Genomic DNA, 22,125 nt, shown 5'->3' with positions numbered 1-22,125 from the left:
CCCCGGCCCCGAGCGGCGCTGCAGCGGCGGTGGCGGGGGCTCCGGCGGAGGAGGGCCGAGCCCAGGCGGGAGCGGCGCCGCTGTCCGCGGTGCTGAGCGGGCGCGCACCGGGCGCTGTCCGCGGTGCTGAGCCCGCCCGCCGCTGTCCGCGGTGCTGAGCCCGTGCCGGGGCTGTGCCGCTCTCCCCACCGCTTCTCCCCAAGTGCCCGGTTACTTTATTGGCCAACCCCACCGGCCCACCCCTCACGGAGTAAAAAAAAAAAAAAAAAAAAAAAAAAACCAACACACAACAGCGAGAGCTGGAAAAATGTGCAACGTCAACGCGCTCGGAGTCTACGTGTGGGAGACGATCGTTTTCTTCAGGTAAGGCTCGGCTTTACGCGAGGAGCGCGGGCGGGCTGAGCGCCGTGCCCAGCCCAGCTCGGGGCACAGCCCCTGGGCACGGCCTCTGCCCCCAGCTGTCCTTTGCCTCCCCTCGGTGCCCCGGGCTCGCTCTCGCCCAGCCCCGGGCTCGGGACGTTGGGCGGCTCGGGGAGTTACTCCGTTTAATTAGCACCGCAATCTCGCTAACCGCAGTGCTGAAAACACCGAGCCCGGCTGCTTGCAAAGTGACAGCTAGTGGCGGCTGGCAATGCTGCACTTGAATTTGCCCGGGTAAATATTCCCACCTCGCCCCCTCCCCATGCTCAGATTGCAGGTGAGTTCCGTGGGATGCTTCCAGCGCCTGCCTCAGAGGGCTCACCCTCTATCCTTAGCTGGCTTGTTTAAAATCACCAAAAGCAAAGAATAATCTCCTTCCTTCCCAACTTATTTTTTTCTCTTTCATGCTGTTTTGAATATTCTTTCTGTGCAGAATCTAAATGAAAGCGAGAGGGGGGTGGGGGGAGGGATTTTTTCCAATTATGCCTATTATCCCCCAGCTGTATTTTGACTCTGGTTTAGATGTGTTCAGTTTCTCATTAAGGCTATGATAAAAAGAACAGCTTTAGTCTTAAAGAATTGCTTCTTGTCCATCTATCCTTGCAGTACTTTTATTAAACGGACAAAAATATTGGATGGTAGAAGCTTCTATATTTCAATGAAAAATGCAGCCTGCTGTAGCAAGTGAGAGACATCAGATATAGGCAATTGGAAGGGGAAAAAATCCTGTTTCATGATCTGAACTTGCTCATCAGTCTCAGCCTTCTATTCAGTTGCATGGCTCTTACTTCTGTGTTTTGCCAAAGTCTCATCTCATAGTTTAATGTGAAAACACAGACATTATTTGCATAAAATCACTGGCATAATACTTATCATTTTATGAATCACAGCAGCAGACCTGCCAATACTGGCCGGACTTTGAGCTAACATTCTCTTTCCTTTTGAACACAAAAGTCTTTCTAGATTTAAAAAAATGGAACATCCCCACTCGTTCTAGTAATTCCACAGAAATTCAGAGACTGCAAGACTGTCTCATGAACTCAAAGCAGTAAATGTTTATGTTTGGTGATTTTAGTTATTTCTAGAATTCTCATTTTACCTATCTCTGAGAAGCAGTGCCCAACAACCAACACTTCAGAGCCATTCTTTCTCCTCTTAGCCACAAGTCTATTGCAGCCCTGCATGGCACAGGGGGATGGGCTGAGAGAGAGCAAATGGATGTGCAATAAACTCTTAGTTCAACAGTGGGGAAGCAGTGGGTTAAAAAACAAACAAAACAAACAAGACTAAACAACACAAATGACAGAAAGCAAAAGGAAAATCAAATAACTGAAAAAAAAAGTATTTCCAGGTTTGCATTAGCTATGTCCCTGGTACTGAAGACTCTGAAGTGCCAGAACAGTGAAATTGATGCACACTTGTCCTGCAGATCCTGCTCACACTTGTGCTCCATCACACCACACATGTGAGCACTGACAGGTTCTCAGCACATTCATCACAGTCATGGGCAATTCAAACCCCTGGTAAACCAGTCACTTCAGATTCTAATGCAAAGGTTCATAATGTTATAGATTACACAGAGACATATGTGGTATTACATCATATTGCATCCAAAAGGTATTTTTGTAACTTTAATTTCCTCAAAATCAACATTTAAGAATATTTGAAAATGCTTTAACACAATTAAAGGGAAAGGATGACATCAAATTGGTTTATGTACTGCAATAATGTTTTAAATACCTTAAAAAAAAAAAAAAAAAAAAAAAAAAAAAAACAAAAACCAATCAGTAATTCCTGCTCAGAATGGACTCCACGCAATGTTTTTCTTTTTTTCTCTCCTGCTTTGTGTTATGTGTTTAATTTATTACAGGCCAAAAATCTACCAGCCTTTCTAGTCCAGGAATAGCTTTGCTATTTCAGTTTCAGTAAGAGAAGTTTATTAATTAACAGTCATTCATAAATTATGTGTGCCAATTACTCCTGCACTCAGCCATACATGATGTTTAACAAACCCAAAGCTGATAATCCAATAATCCATAAGAGAAGTATGCATTGCTTTAAATTACAGAGTGCACCACGCTTTGTCAGCCTCTCAAAGAGAATCCATTATATCTTAGCATGTGTACCACACAAATATATATTTAAAAAGAATTTTAAAAAAGAAAATCTAATGTTCCAAGGAAAATTATATACAGCCAATATAGGAAAATCAGCCAATATAGAAAATAAGGCTAGATTTGTTGCTTAACAGAAATGTCCTCCACCAGCCATTTAAAAAACAAGACCCCATGGGAAAGAGTAACAGCTGGTGTGTGAATGCAAACATTATGGTACTGCCAATATAATATTTGTTTCTGTTCCAGTTGGGGTGTTTTAGAAGGAATTTGTGATGTGGCTTATTCTGACATGCCTTTCTTTATGGAAGATCACTTCCCATCCTGCTACCTGCCTTCTCAGACTGCAGTCACTTAGCTGTGACTCAGGCTTTTACTGGGAACCTGGGCAAGGATGGGAGATGAAAACAGCTTGTTTGACCAAGCTTTCCTTACAGGTATCTAGGTAAAGCCAAGTGCTAGTTCTTTAAAATAGATTGGACAGTCTGGGGCAAAATTGGACACAGGGATTTCCAGATGTCCTGCTTACATCTGTGGAGACATTTACAATCAATCATTCTCCCAAAGTCTAACTACACACCCTGAGTGTTCAGCTGTGAATTCCTTCATGCAGAACAAAACACTCCCTTATCCTGTGATGATCTTTTCTGGACTTTCTGTGGTACCATTGAATTTTCATAGCTGTAATGGTCCAGAAACACCACTGCATGGGCTGGAGGTAGGAATGCACCTTGTCAAATTAGGAGAGAAAAGATGCCCTAGAACTGACCTCTTACCCAAATGGACACTGTCCTGTGAGGGTTTGAAAATCTGAGCCTGATTTTGGTCCTAATATCAGGAATCAGCAGCACGACCTTCGTGACTCAAGATCAGGGTTGGCCCCTTCTGAACAACAATCTGTCAGCTAGCAGGAGTGATTCCAGGCAACTGCTCCAAGTGACTCACAGGCTAAAAGTTGCTGCCAGCCTCAGTCCCTATTGGATTGCATACTGGCATGTTTATATTCCCTCCTGTCAGTAAGAGAGGTCTTCATTGCCAGTTTATAAACAATAAGAAGGTGCCACTGAGAACACGAAGCCTTAGCTTTGTGGGGAGGGTAAAAAACCACAAACAAACCATCTCCCAAAACAGTCTTGGCAAGTAAAGGGAATGATTGGAGAGCTGCTGGTTTCATATCCCTGAAAACACCAAGAATGAGAAGAATAACCTGCACTAAGGCTCCTGCTATAGCTCTGCAGGGAGAGGTAACATTACAGAGTGAAGCCCCAACCTGAGACTTCCAGAGCCACAAGATAAATGATGTAGCAGATGTTGTCAATAGTCACAGAATATTTTCCATGCTAACTAAAATCCACTAGGAGTTATGCCCTATGAGCTGTTGTGCCTCTTCAGAGTCCCTCATCTCCAAGAAATAAAAGTGATTTAGCAAGTCTTGGACCAGATGGTTCTAGGGATACTCTTTAGCTGCTTTGGTCTGCAACCTTCAATAGCCCCATTAGAGACCCTGCTAAAAGGGTTACAGAGCCAAGGTTTGAAAATGGGACCATGTAGACAATTCTAGAAACCCTTATAAATCATTCTATAAAGAAAGATTAATTTGGTTTCATTGCAGTAAAAGCACAAAATATCTGGGACCCTGCCTTCTGCAGGGACTCTGATCCATCCATCCTGACTCTTGCATTTAAAACAAATCAACGTAAACTACATAAAACATTTTCTGACAGCTTAGTCTTAACCTTCTTAGTCAAACAGCTGCCTTAAACAACTCCAGACCTGCTCAGAGCTCAGACCTGCCTCAGAGCAGAAGACAGGCTCCACAAACATTTGTGAAAAAAATCCATTCTTTCCTCCCCCAACTTAGGCTGGGTACAAAGAGCAGGAAAACCCTAAATAACCAACTTGCTCATCAAAACCATTAAAAGGAATGTTGCTGTTTCTCAATGGGCTAATAAAATACCCTTGGTGTCTGAGGCAGTGGTGCTGGGCAGATTTTAGGTAATGCAGACTGGCTGTCCACTTTGGCTCGCTCTGAACATTACCCCACACTGCAGCAAGTCCCACTGGCAGAACAGAGATTTACTGTTCAAACACCTGAGAGCTGCTGCTTCTGAAAAGAGATTGGAGGGAATGGTCAGACCCTGCCCTTACATGCAAAGGCACTACAGAGACTACCTTCAAAAACAACAATGTAGGCATGGGAATTCTTATTCTCCTCCTCCCATAAGAGGAGTTGGAGACCCTTAGGTATGAAGCAGGTCAGCAGCCCTCTGACTCTGAGTGTCCCAGATTTAACAGCTCAGGAAAAGGCTCAGGAAGTTCACTCTGCTGCTGACCAAGTGATTCCAGCCAGAAAGGAAAGCTCTCTCATAAGCAACAGCACAGGGCAGCTCCCCTGGTCCTGGGCAAAAACATCCCTTGTGAGCTGAAGAAATTCATCTCACCAAACCCTCATGAGCTGACCTGGATAGAAAAGGATCTCAATGTCTGAATTAAGAAGTTAATCAATGTCCAAAATTAAATTACTTTATTATCCCAGCACTGAGCAACAATCATTCATCTGCAATAGGAAACCAGCAGATAGGCCTGTTCTCATTTCACCCCAGCATGCAGCTTAAAAGGACTCTCCAAAATCCAATGTCAAAACAAGGTGTCAGACCACCTAATGAACAGAATTTCTATTTAGGTACTGATGAAAGACAAGGGTCTTATAAAAATAAATCATGCTTTAAAAATCATACTAACTCACAACATTTAATTATGTCAAATCACATCACCTATTCTCACCTGCTCATTTTCTATAACCAGGAGCTTTTCTGAGATCCCAAAGTGATCAGCATTAAGACAACAGATCAGCTGTTTACAAATTATGACTTCCATCTGGTTTCTTTGCCTGTATCAGCTCTCACTGTTGTGGCACATTAAATTAGGGTTTCACTATTTCCAGTAAATTACCCTTTTACTCTCATTACCTGGCATGTTTCTACTGACCTTCATCCATCAGCTAGAGCACAAATTATTGGGGTTTTTTTCCATGAACTATGGTTACACCTGTGCACCTCACGCATTCCAAGAGAAATGATTCATCATAAGCTTTCAAAAGCCAGAAAATGTCATTCCAGCACACCCTTCCCACCACAGTCTGATTCAATTTTTTGATGGACAAAAAAAGCAATTCCAAAAACTTTTGATAACTTTAGTTTGGAAAAAAAATCCAACAAAATTACAAAAACCCCAACCACCAACAGACCAAAACCCAGCATCAGCTTGGGATACACGAAGCAAAAAGGAAGGAGGGAATGAAGCAGGAATTCCTGCTGAAAGGCACTGGGAGGATCAGCAGCAGCCATGACCAGAAAACTCAACACCAATCTGACTGCTACCTTCCAGACCTACTTGCACAGCCCAGGAAAGAACAACTTTTGCACTGTACCAGCATAATAAGCTATTCAACAGGTCAGTACCCTTTAAAGAGACAAAAAATTCACCAATTTCTTTTCTCTCACCCTTTCCCCAAAGTATCCAATTTACATTTGTGTTTACAAAGGCAGACAGAACAGAAACCATTTCCCTCCAAAGGAGGTGGTTTGCATTGGGATTCCTTAGCCAAGATTGGTGCAAAATGTCACAGTTCCCCTCTGGGGAAGGTGCTGATACAGTCCAGCTGATCCGGTGCTATCGATCCCATACACCTCCAAGCTGTTCTTAAATCTCTCTGAGGCTTCAAGAGACTAACACACAAAAACTGAAAAAATCCAGAAATTCAATATTTGTCCTCCCCTCAGCAAGGCCAAAGCCCAGAGGGGGCCTGCAGAGAACAGAAATAGATGGAGGCAGATGCACCCATTGTTCACAGGAGCTGAGCTTTGCCCACTGTGCAGACAATTAGTTCATCCCTACAATGCACCACAGTGAGCTGCTGATTTGGGGACTGCACCACATCTGCCTGGTGCCTGGGCACCACTGGCATCCTGTAAATACATCTCTGCAGGGTATAAGTGCTAGCAAAAAGAGCAGGAGAAATCTTAATTTACCAAACCTCGCAAAATTTAGATTTTGAGAGGGAGGGCAAAACATAAGAAAATAGTTCAGCGCCTCTGCTTTCCTTTTGATTTCTCCCTCTTCACTCTTCCATCGAGGCTCACTGCCTGCTAGAAATAAAACAAAATAAAAGGAAAAAAAAAGAAAGACAAAACACCCAAGTGCCTTAGCAGCCAGTCAGGGAAGCCTCTTGTGTTTATCAGTGCCTCGCTGTGGGTGGGTGAAGAGGGAACAGAGCACCAGGGGGCTGCCAAGCCCAGGAGTGTCGCATGGCTGGAGCAGCAGGGCTTGCAGTGCCATCAATCATCCCGGGCTGCCTTCAGAGCAGAGCTGCCGCCAGCAGCTCCCCAGCCCTGCCTGAGACCACTCGCCCAGAATGCAAATCCCGTGCCCAGCCCCGGCAGGGCCGGAGCGAACACAAATCAATTAAACGGCAGCGCAAGGGGGATCAGGGCTGGATCAGTCAGGCTCAGCAGCAAAATGCAGCTGAGCCAGGAATCCTGCAGGAAATCCAAAGTCATGGTTTTCTTGCCTTCACTTGCTTTCGTCCAATTTTGTTTTTATTCTTTTGTTTCAGCTGATACCCGTAAAAAGGTGCATTGTATAAAGCCTTGAGCAGAGACACCCCCCCTCCTCTCTTTTATGGGGGAGTTACAAAACCTGAAAGCTTGCAAGGGCCAGCTGTTATCAGCACTCTTTAAAAGAGCCTTAGCTCCAAACATCCCTGCTGGTGGCTGTGCAATGTTGGTTCAGTCCCTCATTCCAGCAGGATATGTTCACCACAGGCATTATTACCTCAGCGAGGAGAGGAGAACCTCCGGCTTGCTGGGTGAGGGAACCTTTCCTTATAAGAATTTTGTCCACAGCCTGTCTTCACAAAGTGACTTTCTGTGGGGTATGTTTACCATCCTGTCTCTGCTCCCAGTGCTTTCACCCTCTGGAAGCACTGCTGACCACGGCAGTAGCTGCTGGCACACTCATGTACAACACAGAATTCTTTCCTGCACCAGGTCTCCCAAGATCTCATTTACAACCCAAAATGTGTGTACCCCACCTCTCCTGCCACCCCATGGGTCTAGGAATTGTAAGCATTATCCAGCTTCCAGCCCCATCCATCACACCCTGACACAGAGCTGTGGACTTTGAAATCATCTTCCAGCAGTGTGGCTGACAAAGCAGCAGCCTCATCAAACACAACTTGCTCTCCTGCACCAGGGCTGAAAAAATGGAGTTTGGTTTCTTCAGTTCCCTGACAAAACAAAGTTAGAGGGCACCTGGAGTGAGGAGGAGAAAATCCCTCCTGGGCAGGGGACCCAGGGCTTAGCCTTTCCTTTCAGAAGTTACACTTCATTATTACTCATGAATAAACTGATGAATTACACCAGGAATCACAGATGGCACAGAGGGAACACTCAAGTCCAGCAGGGTATTTGCGTTGCAATTACAATGATCAATTCCATCAGAAAATATCAACGTGAGTGCTCTCATCACACAACTCACTTTACACAGCACGAATTTCATCAGAGAGCTCCAGTTTTACCACAGGACCCAGAGTTCTGTAGGTAGGTTACACAGGTTAGCTCAGGAGACCTCTTCAAAGGATCTGCAGCAAAAAGTTCCGATTCAGAAGATAAAATGCACCACCACTCTTCACTACATGTCATAGCTCTTAGAAGAATTCTATTCATACCACTTCTGATTTAGCAAAAAAACAGTTACAATATCCTTACCCCACCTTAATGAGCAGCATAAATCCTTAAAGTAAAACTAATTTTTAAAAAGCTGCTGTAGGGAGCTATTTGACCTGATGGGAGTGACTGCAGAGCTATAGATAGAAGAGCACCCACGACTTCTCGGAATTCTCTGACACTTGTCTGGTCTGTGATCTAAAACCCTCTGACGTCAATTGAGGTTCCCATTGCAGCTCTCCATCCAAACTCCAAATCAGGAGCACATCAGCAAAGAGAATATTCTTACCTAGGTGATGAAGTTTCATCTTGTTAAGACATTTTCCCCCTTTATTTACTGCCTTCAGGAGGGCTGTTTATGCACGACTTTGAATATCTGACTTAGCCCTCCTGACTTTAAAAGGAATATGCAGTGTGTGTGTGTGTGAAGCTACAGACACATGCTTTTGTCTTTGCAAGGATGTTTTCCCCTTTGTTTTTCCACAAAAAACAAAAAGCAATTATAACTTGGATGTTTTTTGTAAGCCTCTCAGTATAGGTACAGGTGAGAGTCAGTGCTAGTTCTTGCTGGATTTATCTCACAATGGGTTAAAACCTGAGCTTTTACTTGTGTTTCTCTGTTGTTTGAACTGTTTTCAGACCTGTCTCAGAGGCTTAGGATCACACCTCTCCAGAAAGTCACTGCATGGGTTCCAAGAGCTGTAGATGCTTCTGGAAGAGGGAATAGTTGAGAAAGTCACTAGGGATAATGCCTGGGGCTCAAAAATTAACTTAACAAACACTTTTTAACATGTGATAAGCAAGAGTAACCACACAACAACAATCCTAGTGAGGAGCAGACCCAGCACAAAGCTGAGCATTATTCCCATACAATTTATTGGTCTCCTGTGCTATTCCCAGCCATATACAACATGCAGATTTCTCCTCCCCCCAGCCAATTGTCTAGTCATTTATTATTTTCTTACTGCTCTGTCCAGGCAGCGTCAGCAAATGTTCCAAGCGCTGGTGTCTTTCCATAGAGTTAATCAGTGTAATTGGGATGGTTTATAGTTCTGGACAGAGTGTTTTGCCATATGGCATAGGAGCCATGGGCTGCAGGAACGTGGCAGTGGAGCACAGACACCAGAATGCTGCAGTCTGAAGAGATTTTTCTCACTCCAGTGAAGTTGTTACAGCTTTTCCTGGATGGGAACGACCACAGAGGGTTAATTCCCTGAGGTTCAGAAAGAAGTGCCTCCCATGTCCTCTCCTCAGGAACAGCCACAGGGACCAGTGACAACAGGGGTGGTGCAGGACCTTTGAGAGTGTTTTGGGATCCTTTGGGTTAAAACTTTAACTGGTTACATCCTGTGACTACTGCAATGCAGTTGCTTCTGGTGCAAGAGCTAGAACTGGTTTAAAGAGCTCACAGCAGCAGAGCACAGCCATCCAGGACAGAAACACTTAACAAGCCCACTCTTCCTTTCCTGTCCCCATCCTCCTGCCTCTAATGGAGACAAATAATAGCTCATTTCCTTCTCAGAGTGAAATCTCTCCCCAAGTTCTCAATTTCCATATTTCTCCAGTCTCACTCTACATGTCCACTCTCTTATCCTGTTCCTGTATTCAGGCCTGCTCCCTGCTTCTCCTGCATGAGCACTCAACTGAATTAAGAAAACAACCACGTCCAAATTCCCTTCCCACCTGTGAGAATTAACTTTAAAATTCCCCCCGGAGTGCACACCACACCAGGGGCTGTAACACACCAGCAGCTGAGCACGACCAAGGGGCTGAGATCCCTACTGTGCAACCAGCACATCTGAAACACTCTCAACTCCTCCTACTCAGCACTAGGAGAGGCCAAAAATTCAGTATTGGGGCTCTCTTCTCCTACTCACCTCCACTATTCCATCTCCTGTCCACCTCTAATGCTGCGAGCCAGAAATTCAGAGAAGGTGATGGAAAAAAACAGGCAGGCAATGAGTTTCATCCTATTTAATTGAATTGCATATCAATATTGATTGTGCTATTAATTTTGATAGTAAATCTAATCATTAAAATAAAAAGTCTGCTTGCAGTCTCTGCCAAGCCTTCCCAGCAAGGGTCTGGCAGCATTCCCCTCTAGATAACATGTTGGTGTGCAGTCAGAAATAAATGTCTGTGCGCAGAGTTTAGGGCTGCCCCTCTTTCTTTCAGGACAATCTGTCCTTCCTGCTGCAGAGGAGAGAGAGACAGGCAGCCCCAGCATCCTCTGGATCCAGGCTGGGCTCTGCTGAGCTCCAGGATCTGCTCTGTGCCCAAGGAGAGGGTTCAGGAGGAGGAAGAAGAGGGTTACCCATGTTAATCATGGACAGCACAGTGCCCTTCTGTGCCCAGCTCTCTGATCTGCTCTGTGCAGCTGCCCCTCTCAGAGCCCACTGGAGTCAATAAAACAAAACTGATGAATTCTCCCACATCCCCCAGCCCCAGCACTGCCCCAGCCTGGCTTTGGAGGTAATGGGGGAAGCAGTTATTCTGCACACCTCAGCCTGCCTCAGACCTGATGGATACTTCCCTCCCCTGGGATATCTTCCTAAAGAACACATCACATCTGAAGGACAAATGTGTGAGGCAGCTCACCTGGACGCTATTCCCAACACATCCCTGCCAAGGTTTCTGGCTTGCTGTGTTTCAAAAATAATAAAAACCCCAAACAAATCACTCCAGAAACCTTTGCTGAGCAGCACAGAACCAGGGTAGGGGTGAGGTATCTTCTGTCTCCCCAGCCTGCAGAGACCCCACCTCTCTGGAGCCACTGATGTGACACAACTTTACCTTCACAGGGACCTGAGCCTTCCACACTTTGCAGAGAGGTATTTCCTTTCCAAACACTTGTTTGGCAACAGTTTGTTTCTGCTGCCAAACATGATTTTTTTTTTACACTCAGAATTAATGATTAACAATTAAATTATTTGACAAGGGAATAGAAGCCCCGCGCTAATTAAATTCCTTCATCACTCCTCTTTGAAAAGAAAAAAAAAAGAAAAATATATTTCTCAGTATCAGCATTCAGCCAGAACAGGGCATTTTGTGATGTTGGACTTAATTAGATGGACGACCATCGCCACAGCCAAAAAAAAAAAATTACAAAAAATATTGCTCAAGGATCTCGCAAATGGGAGGAGGAAAAGAAGGAAACAGCCAACTGGAGAGCCAGGAATCAAATGAACAAACACATCCAGACTGCAGAAGAGCCACTTTCTAAACCAAATAATTGTTTATAAGAATATGTCATCTGTTTAGCTAAAACAAAATGATGCAGACAGAGTAAACAGTGCCTGTATAGGCTGGGAAAAGCCAGCAATAGGTGTCCTGCAAAGCTTTGTTTTAAGGGATGCAACCCTGAGCTGCTGGGCTGCTCATCTCCACCACTCTCACATCCTGCTCCTGGCTGGACCTCCCGGGGGCTTGCTGGTGTCTGCTTACACACCAGTATTAATATCACAGAAGATTATGCTAGTTCATCGACCCTTTGAAGAGATCCTTCCCATTGTAGCTGCTGTGATGATTGCCTGATGGCACTTTCTCAGCCAGATCCACTAGGGATTACAGCAGCATAAATAAGATAAGCCTCTGTCTGACTGCTATTAAAATGCTCAGCTCAGACAACTCTCACACCACTGCAAACTCCATCCTCGATGGCCTTTGCCTCCCTTTGTTTATTCACAGAATAAATCTTCTCTCTGAGCAACACCACAACCCCCACTAAATTTCCAATTCTCTTCCAGTGCCAATAATTTTGGAATCACTTGGCAGTTCCCCTCTCCTCGTCTCTGTGAGCCAGGAGACAAAGAGTCCTGCGGGACTTTCGAGGGTGTTCTGGAAGGACTGAGGGATGGAGAAAATCCCAGAAAGCTCCCAAGACAGCACATAAAGCACTAGTCCAGACAGACCTGGAGGACAAGGAAGCTGGCAGAACTTTTGGGTGCTGTCTGAGCAAGGCTGCCATTGCAAAGCTCAACTGTTAACCAGAGTGAAGATTTTGGGGCTGTTAGACAGAATCCATCCAGGGGTGGATCAGCCTCTCTGTAGCTCCCAGTGGTGTTTTGTGCCATTATTTCAGAGAGAGAATGGACTCAGCTGCCTGCTTCTAGAAAGGCTGTTCCCTATGCACTCTTTTCTTGTCAAATCCAGGGGAGTCTAGTTTTAGGAAAGCATCTAGTAACCAAACCAACTGGGGGGAACTCAGAACTCACCATCCCCAGGTAAAGCCACACAGCAGCCAGACAGATTTTAAAACATACAACCAAGCCACTGAAGCCTTGTGTGACAGTTTCAGCACATCCCCAGATGTGCTCCCTGGGACTGGTCACCGTGATGGGCATGAAGATGCTGGAAGCAGTGGGGCTGTGAGAGGGTGGTCCCCTCCCAGAGCTTTCTGAGCTTCAGTTAACCAAATATTTATTGCCATGCGGGAAGTGAGCCTATGAAATTAATTTATTTGCAGCTTTGATGCAGAAAGGATCAGAAAATGGCACCCAAGAAATATAGATTCACTCTTGGAAGTGGGCTGAATATATCAAGTAGAGGCTTTCCCACTGAATTTAGGGGAAAGATGAGCACTGATTTCTTTTCTTTTTTCCACCTCATTTTTTAAAACAAATGCCAGGGGAATTGCAGTTTCTAATTATCTTTTTCCACTTAAAGATTATTAGATGCTTATTAGGTTTGTATTGCCTCTCCCCTCCCACACACATTTTCCATTTCCATATACTTCATCCAGTCTACAGTTAATGAGAAGAAATCAGTGTATTGCACTGTCTGGCATCTTGCTGAAGTGGCAGAAGTCTTTGGTTACCAAGTCATTTGCTGCTTAATTGAAATCTTTTCTCTGGACTCATTGCCATGCAGACACTCCATTGGAATGCAGTAGTCAAGCCCAGTATTGATTGTCCTCCCACTCCCAGCTTTCTTCTGAGTTTGCAAATCAATTGCACCCTGTTGCTTTCCTTCTAAAAACAAATTAAATTAAAAAACATCACCCATTCCACAATCCCATTTACCCCTGAAACACATAGGCTCTGCTTTGCAGTATTTCCTTGAGGCAGAGATGGGGACAAGACAAGAAAGGGGCCATGGTTGTAGCAAGAGCAAGATGCACACCTTGTCAGAAAGAAGTGCAGCTGCCTGTTCAGAAATCCTCCAGTGGGGGAGTGGAATTGGAGTATGCAAAGGAGTGAATAAAATCCCAGTTTTAGGCTCTCACTGGAAGTGATCTGGAATTAACCTCCCCTCTTCACTGCAAATTAGACTATTTTTAAGAGTTAAAAGTCCAGCAATCAGAGAACTCTGTTGCAACTTGCAAAAGGAGCCAGACTGCAGTTGTGAGTGTGCAGGACTGAAAACCAAGGCTTGGCAAACCATCACTGCTGACACCAGAAAAGAAAGTCAGTGCAATGCAGTTACCAGATTCCTGATTTTGAAATTCGGTACCCAAGCACTGTAGAATCCCATCTGATTTTTTAAAGATCTGAGGAACCAAATGGTTCAAAATGCTCTTATCAAGGCTTTGTTAAGAGAACATGTCTCTTTGGGGTTTCAGCTCAAACTTGCATTGCAAGAGCTCATCTCTGGGGGCAGGATCACATTAACACCATGCATAGTTACAGTCCCAAATTCTTTCCAAAAGATCTTGTGTCAGTACTTAGCACTACTGCTGCAAGTCTGACTGCTGCAAACCTTCCCAAGGTGAGGACCCTGGTGTCACTTGTGAGGACATGTGCAGCCAAATAACTTGTGCCTGTTGTAAACTCCCTTAGACCTCCCAGCTGCTCTGTCAGGGGCTCCTTACTGTTTCCACAGCCTTTGTACTTAAAACAATTCAGTTTTGCAGAGTGTGAAGTGCCCACTTCCTCCTGAGCAGCTTGCTTTGGCTCACTGTACATTTGCATTGCAATGCTGCCTGCAGGCTTTACTCAGCACCAGGCACCTGAACCCACAGGCTCACCCTAACCACACTGCAGAGGGGATTTGTGGGATTTTTTAGGATCATCTAGGCAATTTTACTTAACACTTGCAGCCTGGGAAGAGGCTGGTGTTCAAATAGAAGTCATACAACCAGAGGGAGGGCACTGAACAGTGTCTGTTCCTGTCTAGGAAGTGAAACCTTCCCACAAAGCTGAGAATGAGCACCTAATACCAAGGGTTTCTTGCTCCTCTGTAGATGGCATCAACAATTTCCTAAGCCCAAATCATCACCCTGCAGATCTTGCAGACTCCCATGGAGTCAGAAGGCACATGGCCAGCCATAGGATTTTGTCTTCTACAGATAAATTTGTGATTTCACTTTCTGCCCCAGAGTCCACACAGGTCCCAGAAAGATTCCATTTTCTTTCATCTCCAGCCCAACATGAGTAAAATTTCAGGACCACACTCCAGGCACTCCAGTTCTGTGTTGAACTCAGACCCTGCATTGCAGGTACCAGAAGCAAAGGCTGGACTGATCAGCAGAACCACCCCTCTCCCCTCCAGCCCCACAGGGTCTGCATGAGCTGTAGCACCACGTGATGCTCATTTAAACCTCAAACTCCAGATTTCTCTGATCCTACCTGCCTTTTGGAAAATCATACTGTCAGAGTACTGAATATGTTCCTTGCTATTTGCCCTGTAATTAAGCAGTAATTGCTGCCCAAGGCTAATCTCAGAGTGTATTTTACCTGTGGAGCTCAGCGCCAGAGTTCACATTTGTAATTTAGTGGCACACCAAGGAGCTATACCTAAACTCACAAAAGGATTTTCACTGCTCATCATCTCTCTTCTACTTTGGTGGCAGCTGGGATTCTGTATTTGGAGATGTTTGGGCTGGGCAAACAAATTAGCTGAGACCAGCCTCATTAGGAATTCACATGGGTACCCATCCTGCCTCAGCAGGAATAAGATGCTGACTGCTCTGTTTCTGGACCCCAAGCCCTCCCCAGCATGGGATACACACTGAAACCTCCTCTTTATTTCCTCTTGCACAGCCTGGCAGCCTCCAAGGAAGCTGAAGCAGCAGCTCGATCTGCCCCCAAACCCATGTCTCCTTCTGACTTCCTGGACAAGCTGATGGGGAGAACTTCAGGATATGATGCCAGGATCAGACCAAATTTTAAAGGTATGCAAAAAACCAGCTTTTTCTTATTTTGGGACTGAAAACTGCATCCAATCCTCATTCACATCTTCCTAATGCTGGATGAAATATGAATATTGATGTTCTTACCAAGTATGTGTTATAGGGATATTTGGCACATGGATCCCTGTAGATTTCTGGAAAGACATCAACAATATCTGCTCAGAGTGGAAACAACCCTGTGAGAACTTCACATACTGTAAACATAGGGCCCTCCAGTCCCTGCTTGGATCAGGGAATCTCAGTGTATCAATCTCAATACAGGGATCAAGGATCCTGTCAAACCAAGCAGTGACTGGCAGAGAGATGAACTTTTTTAGAGGTAAAGATAAAATCCCCAACTTGCCTTTCCCCTGGAGTCGCTGCCCACAGCACCCACAAATGGCAGGCAGTGATCCCCCCTTACAGCCACTGCAGCCAAGAGCAGCCTCTCCCATCAGCTCCAGAGAAATCCCACAGGATGCCAGGGGCAGCCCAACCCCATCCCTGTCCCCACAGGAAAGGGGCTCTTCAGCCCAGCAGTGCTCTGTGCTTCCCACCCAGATTTCCAGTCCACCCCATATTCCATGGCAGCCAAGCAGTGCTGAGGCAAGCCCTGGCAGAGGCAACAAAACCCCTTTTCTCCTCAAAACACCTCTTCTAGCAAGTGAGGGGCTTTTTCAGCCTGGTCTAATGGAAGATGTCCCTGCACATGGCAGAGAGGATGGAACTGGAGGGTCTTCAAGGGCTCTTCCAATTCAAACCATTCTATGATTCTTTTGTTTTCCTTTCTTTTTAACTGAGCTCACTTTCCCAGGGGCTCTTTGGCCCCAGATCACACAGAGATAAAACAGGACCTGCTCCTCTCAGCCACTGCCCAGCCATCTCCAAAGCTCATTTTGTTCACTTCTTTTGTTTCCTGCAACCAGTTTCCTCTGCCCTGAAGCCACTGGCAGGGCTGACAGGATTCCCAGGTCCCATTAATCACTGGTGACAGCACCTGGCACCCAGCTTTGAACAATAAACTCTATGCTGGGCTTTTAAAACCCAAGAAAGGTGGGAACCCTGTGTCCCAGTAACCACCCAGGCAACAGAGGACACTGCTGTTCTTATCCAAATGACAAGGAGTTAAAATACCACCCTGTAAACCTGCCTACCTCTAAATTATGCACACACACAAATTAAACTTTAATATTTAATGAAATGTATACATTCACTTCCTGCTGAAGGCAGCTGTATTGCATTTTTATTTGAGATAATTTAATTTCAGTTTTATTTCAATGAACTACACCTTCCCCTCAGGGCAGTTTAGCTGGCTTAGCCTCCCACACATAAATCAGGCTCCAATTTATATGGGAGACATAGGAGGTGTTTTACAGAGCTTGAGGTTGTAGCTCTCAAAGCACATCATTTAAATTAACTGCAGTAACTCATAAGGACATTTTAATTGCTTAGATCTAAATGAAAATAATGCTGAAGATCCATATCAGATTGATTTTTGGGGAGGGGAAGATTAACAAAAAGAAGATTGCAGCTTTTCTGTAAATGCTGTAAAGTCTGGACTTAGCTGTGGATTCACATTCTGAGAACAAATAAGTAGCATTGGGGTTTTCAGTTGGAGGATGAAGTCAGAAGCTCCAGCAGGGACAGAGAGGAGCCTGGCAGGGACCTCTCACCCAGACTGTGCCCTCATCCCTGCTGCTAGAAAACTCCATTCCTCCACAGCTGCATCCCAGCAGAGAGGAGGAATATTTCAGTGGCAGGCAGGGAATTTTCTAGAGCCACTCACAAGCTAAAAAATACCAAAAATCACCAAATCCTGCAGGGAGCTCATGGCTCACCTTGGACACACTGAGAAGAGCTCAGTGCCTCAACAAGAGCTGGGCTGCCCCAAAAAGCCTTCAGATGCACAGGGCCAACCCATCCCACGCTCAGCTTCATGTCAGCACTGGATCAGGAGCAGGGGGGCCCAAATATTCCACACCTGTCAGAGTCATGAGCATGAGCAGTCATCCAGGGGATCAGCTCAGTGTTTTCCTTGTACTGTGCCCTTTGGGAGGGGAATCACCTGTTCAAAGACCTTTTATGTGGTTTGTGAATGGATCCAGAACAGAAAAACATTGCCCCTGAACTCAACAGAAGGGATGAAACCACTACTAAAGCTTGATAACTGTGTGCTTTCAGCTTATGGATAAACTTCTGGATAAGGGGGGTTGGTGAAGGCAGGGGGCGAAAAGAGATTTAATTTTTGTGTCTGATTGCTCAAGCCATGCCAGTGTTTAACAGTCTGGAGAAACCTGCACAGATGGAGCAGTGTGAGATGCTGCTGAGCTGGCAGTGCTTGTCTGGGGGCTGGTTAGACACAGCCTGCTCAGATTGCTGGGACTCACACCAAGAAAACCCCAGCAGAGAGCATCACTGCAGGGGACAGGCACAAACTTTCAGAGGAGGCCAAAGCAGGACAGGAGGAAAGAAATGAAGAGGAGAAAACCAAGCTGCAAATGTTCCTCAGCAATCAGGAAAATCCATTAATTTCCACACAGGAGGAAGTTTGTACTGATTAGAGGCACAAGGCTCTCGTTAAAGCCATTCCTCCCCCCAGTATTTCATGCTGCAGCAACTGCCAGACTGCAGATGTGACCTTAAACAGGAACATCACTCCCCCAGCAGGCTGAGCCACCAGGCAGTGTTTGAAATGCAGACACCATCCCTGATTCCATAAAAACATGGGGGAATAATCTGAAAATCCACACTCTCTACCGTCAGAGATCTTATCTTCCCAGAAGCATCTGTGGCAGGGATGATATGGGATTAACTCCTAACTCCGGTGTAAAAGGGGACCTTGGTGCCTGGGGCAGTGGCTGTGCTCTCTGCCTGGGCTGCCTTTCCCCACCACATCCTGGGCAGTGCCCACAGCAGCCTTTGGCAGCCCCCAGAGCAGAGGCCCCTTTTGCTTCAGCCCTCTACAAAAAAATCATCTCATTATGTGTTAGAAAGCCACAGGTTGGTCAGGCACCAGCTATGCCCTGGCTCCAAAATATTCCCCAGCATTTTGCTTTGTGTGGAACTGCAGCTCTTGGCATCTCCCTCTGTGTAAATGAAGCATTTCCACCTCAGGTTTTCCAGGCAATGTTATGAAACACTTCCAGTCACACCTTTGGGCATCAGTACCACACAAACAGACTGACCCCCATGCCCTCAAACCACAATCTTGTCATCCCTTAACCCTCACTCCTTTCCTTTGGTGGCCCCTTAACTTCTCCAGTATGAGCAGGGTAAGCACAGCTTTGGTCTGAAAGCAGATCAAGCTCAGGAGAAGCATGGCCCAGCGACCAGGATTACCTTCTGCCCAAACAGGACAGCCAGAGCATTCCTGCTGGCAGAGCCCTGAATTCTCCTACCCAGCTGTGAGCCCTGGATCAGGATCACCTGGGGTTTGGGGTTTACAGGCAGTTCTGCTTGGAAACAGCAACACAAGAAACAGGTACTGAAACAGCTGAAAAGGAGAACTCAGGACACTGGAGAGGTCTTTGGGATTTGTAATCCAGGATTTACCCAGCTGAGCAGCCAGTCCCTCCCTGCTGTTTGAGGATGTTGAGGGTCAAGCAGGCAGTGTCAACCCAACACCACCACCATCATGTGGGGTATTTGCTGCTTTAGCAGGCTGATTCCTACAGCTCACCCTGCTGCACTGGCTTTGAGGGGAGCTCATCATCCTAGTTCAGGAACAGAGAGGATCTCATAAGTATAGCTCTAAATAAAAGTCTGTTGTCTCTCAGCTCCTTTCTGGAATACTTTGATATCACATTCAAAGTGAAATTACCACTCATATAGCCAGGTCAAGACACCTGGAAACTGCCCTGGCTGGCTCTGATCTATTGCTGTTCATCTGAGCAGAGATCTGCAAACACTGCCAAAGAGGGGAACAGAGGCAGAGCACGAGCCCTGCCTGGTGCCAAACTGGCATCAGAACCCAGACTGGGTCACCCAGGCCTTCCCCCCCTGCTCACCCCATTCCCACAGCAGGTTTTAACTCAACTCCAGAGTGGAAATTCTTTGTTCCACAGGCACACCCTGAACTGCTGTTCAATCTGTGTTTGTCATGCAGGCCCACCAGTGAACGTCAGCTGCAACATTTTCATCAACAGCTTTGGTTCGATTGCAGAAACAACTATGGTAAGTAAAAATCACAGCACAGCTGCTCAGCTACTGCCTCTGCCTCACTGCACTCCCAGAAAATGCAGCATCACCCTCCTCCTCAGAGGGACCAGGGAAAAACACTCAGTGCTCCCAAGCTTGCTCAAAGTTTGAGTCAATTAATGGTCAACAAGACTCATTTCATGTAGCTGAGGATCACAGAGTCTCCATCTGCATCTTATAAAAACACTCCATGAGGAAAGGACAAGGGTCAGAAAGGAAAACAAATAATCTTTTTCTGAAGATTTGCCTGAGGCTCCAAGCTCAGTGACAGTTACGGATACTTTGTGTTTAGGGGGCATAAATCCAAAATGAATCTGGACTCAAAGAGAAGGGAAATCAGCTGAACTCAAATTCAGCTTGCACCAGGATTTCAGATTCCCAAAGACTAAGAATTATTAAAGATTACAATGATTGTTTTCTTGAAGACATTTCTGGTAGACAGTGATTTTTAGTAGAAAATCAAAACCAATATTTCTGAGTTAAGGCTCACTTCATACAAAATTAGTGAGCATGGCTAAAGGCTGTATCTAATTGGCAAGGCACTAGGAGCAGAGGATCACTAGAACAGGAGATAATTGCTCCATCTGAAAACTATTAAAGATTGGTTGTGACATAACCAGTGAACAGCAAAGGAAAACTCTGGAGGTACTGTGCCTTACTGCTGTGCTAATTAAAGATAATCCAGAAATATGGTGCTTAATTACCCTCTGGTAATTCTTTTTCTAGAAAAATGCTGAATGAAGAATGGCAAGCTCCAGCTTCAGGCATTCTGTGCATTCAGGCAGGAAGTTTTAGGCTTTGCATAGAGATCACACCCCTTGAACAAATTACTTGGCATGCACAGACTGTCAGAGGAGAGCCACAGCTCAGGTTCTAAGTCTCTTCTGACACTACATCATTCTGCTGGAAATATTTGGGTTGGGATGCTTCACTTCTAGTAGTGGAGGAGAAAACAAAAGCTGTTATTCTGTCCCAGCACAAGGAAAGAGATTTCCTGCCTGGTCTGCAGAATTTGTCAGGGCTCACAGGTGGGGAGTGTAGCATGGATTCATTTGTATATAAAGGAAAAGAGGAAGAGCTGCCACTGAAATGCACATCTGTTCCTAATTTACTGGTTATTGGTTACCTCCTTTGGCCTTAAGGCCATGAATGCTGTTCCTGCACACCAACCCAGAGTGCAAGGGAGCAGGACAAGCCCACAAAGGATCTGTGCAATGCTCAGAGCACATTCCACTGAAGCATTTTTCAGTGCATCTGTCCCACACTGAGGGATGCACTGGAGCAGCCAAAGGTGCCACATGATCCCTGTGAGCAGGATGCTCCATAAAACGAGCACAGACTAGCACAAGAGAGATGCAGTTCCCCTCCAAGACACCCTGCAGGGACTTGCTCTCATCTCCAGATGCCACTCATTTCATAGGCAATCTTCCATGGGAAAAAAATCCCCATGGGAGCCCGAGAACACCCTGTGGGCACATTGCTTTGTCTGGAAATATCCAAGGCAGCTCTGACAAGCCAGCCCAGATGTCAGGCTGACACAGCAGCACACAGCCTGAGCTAATGCTCTCGTGTGGGAGCAGCAGCTCTGCTTGTAAACACCAACAGCAACACAAGAAACACAGGTACTGGAACAGCTGAAAAGGAGATCTCAGCACGCTGGAGAGGTCCTGGGGATTTGTAACCTGGGATTTGCTCTGCAGAGCAGCCAGTCCCTCCCTGCTGTTTGAGGATGCAGCAGGACAAACAGGCAGTGTCAGCTCCCCACCAGATTCTGGGAAGAACAGACTGTCCTGTCTTGAAGGGTTTTTGAGACAGACCTGACCATTTGAATTCAAACAAGTGGTCAAACATCAGAGGAAGGGGTGGTAGATTGAAAATGGAGAGGGAAAATCAGTGTTTTACCAGAAACAAAGCCATAGCCTATCACTAACCCCTGGGACTGATGATGGCAAAGCTCCCCCAGCTGCTGCACTGGCCAAAAAGAGAAAAAAAATGATGTTTTAAATCCCCATCATTAGGCACTCTAAGCCTGGTCAGGTTCAGGTCTGAGTACTACACTACCTTATATTTCATTACTATTACCTGCAGGAGAAGTCACAGGGTTTTACAGGTACCCCACATGCAGTTAGAGAAGGCTTTAAAATATCTTCTGCCTGAATATCACAAATCAGTGTAAACCATGAACTCACCAAGCAGAGGATTAGAGAAATTAGAGGGAAAGTGCTCACTCATGGCTTAAAGCCTCATGGAAGGTAGAGGAAGAGGAGAAAATACAGAAAAATAGAAACAAACCCAGACATTTGATGTAGTCAACTGGGTCTACAAACCTCAGAAGGAAAGAAAATGAGCTGCAGCCAAGAGAAGGCACAAACTCCCCAGAGTGGGCAGAAAGCTGCTACCTCCCCCACAAAGGTTCAAAAAGAACAAGGCAATAAATGGAGAACTGAAAACTGCTGCAAGGTTAGGGGGAATTCAACAAAAAATTAAAAGGCAAAGTCATCCACCAAATTGAATTCCTAAGGCAGAGCCGATTTAGAGCAAGGGAAGTGAAGTAACTCCT

At 45.6% G+C, this 22,125-nt stretch overlaps 1 protein-coding gene across 2 annotated transcripts in view; it reads left to right on the top strand.

Annotated features, from left to right (window-relative positions):
- The first annotated feature begins 307 nt into the window (after positions 1-307).
- GLRA1 (glycine receptor alpha 1) overlaps positions 308-22,125 on the top strand; it is a 36,383-nt gene continuing 14,565 nt past the window's right edge. Inside the window, exons 1-3 of one of the 2 annotated variants that reach the window (XM_018915690.2) lie at positions 308-363; positions 15,241-15,371; positions 19,474-19,541. In XM_018915690.2, coding sequence (XP_018771235.1) covers positions 308-363; positions 15,241-15,371; positions 19,474-19,541 — 255 coding nt within the window. Of the gene's footprint in view, positions 364-15,240; positions 15,372-19,473; positions 19,542-22,125 lie in introns of those variants that run through there. The other variant, XM_030229280.2, reaches the window with a different exon arrangement.

The sequence above is a fragment of the Serinus canaria genome, chromosome 13 (genome assembly GCF_022539315.1).
Source record: "Serinus canaria isolate serCan28SL12 chromosome 13, serCan2020, whole genome shotgun sequence".
In the NCBI taxonomy this organism is placed as follows: Eukaryota; Metazoa; Chordata; class Aves; order Passeriformes; family Fringillidae; genus Serinus; species Serinus canaria.
This window is presented reverse-complemented; position numbering and strand designations above follow the sequence as displayed.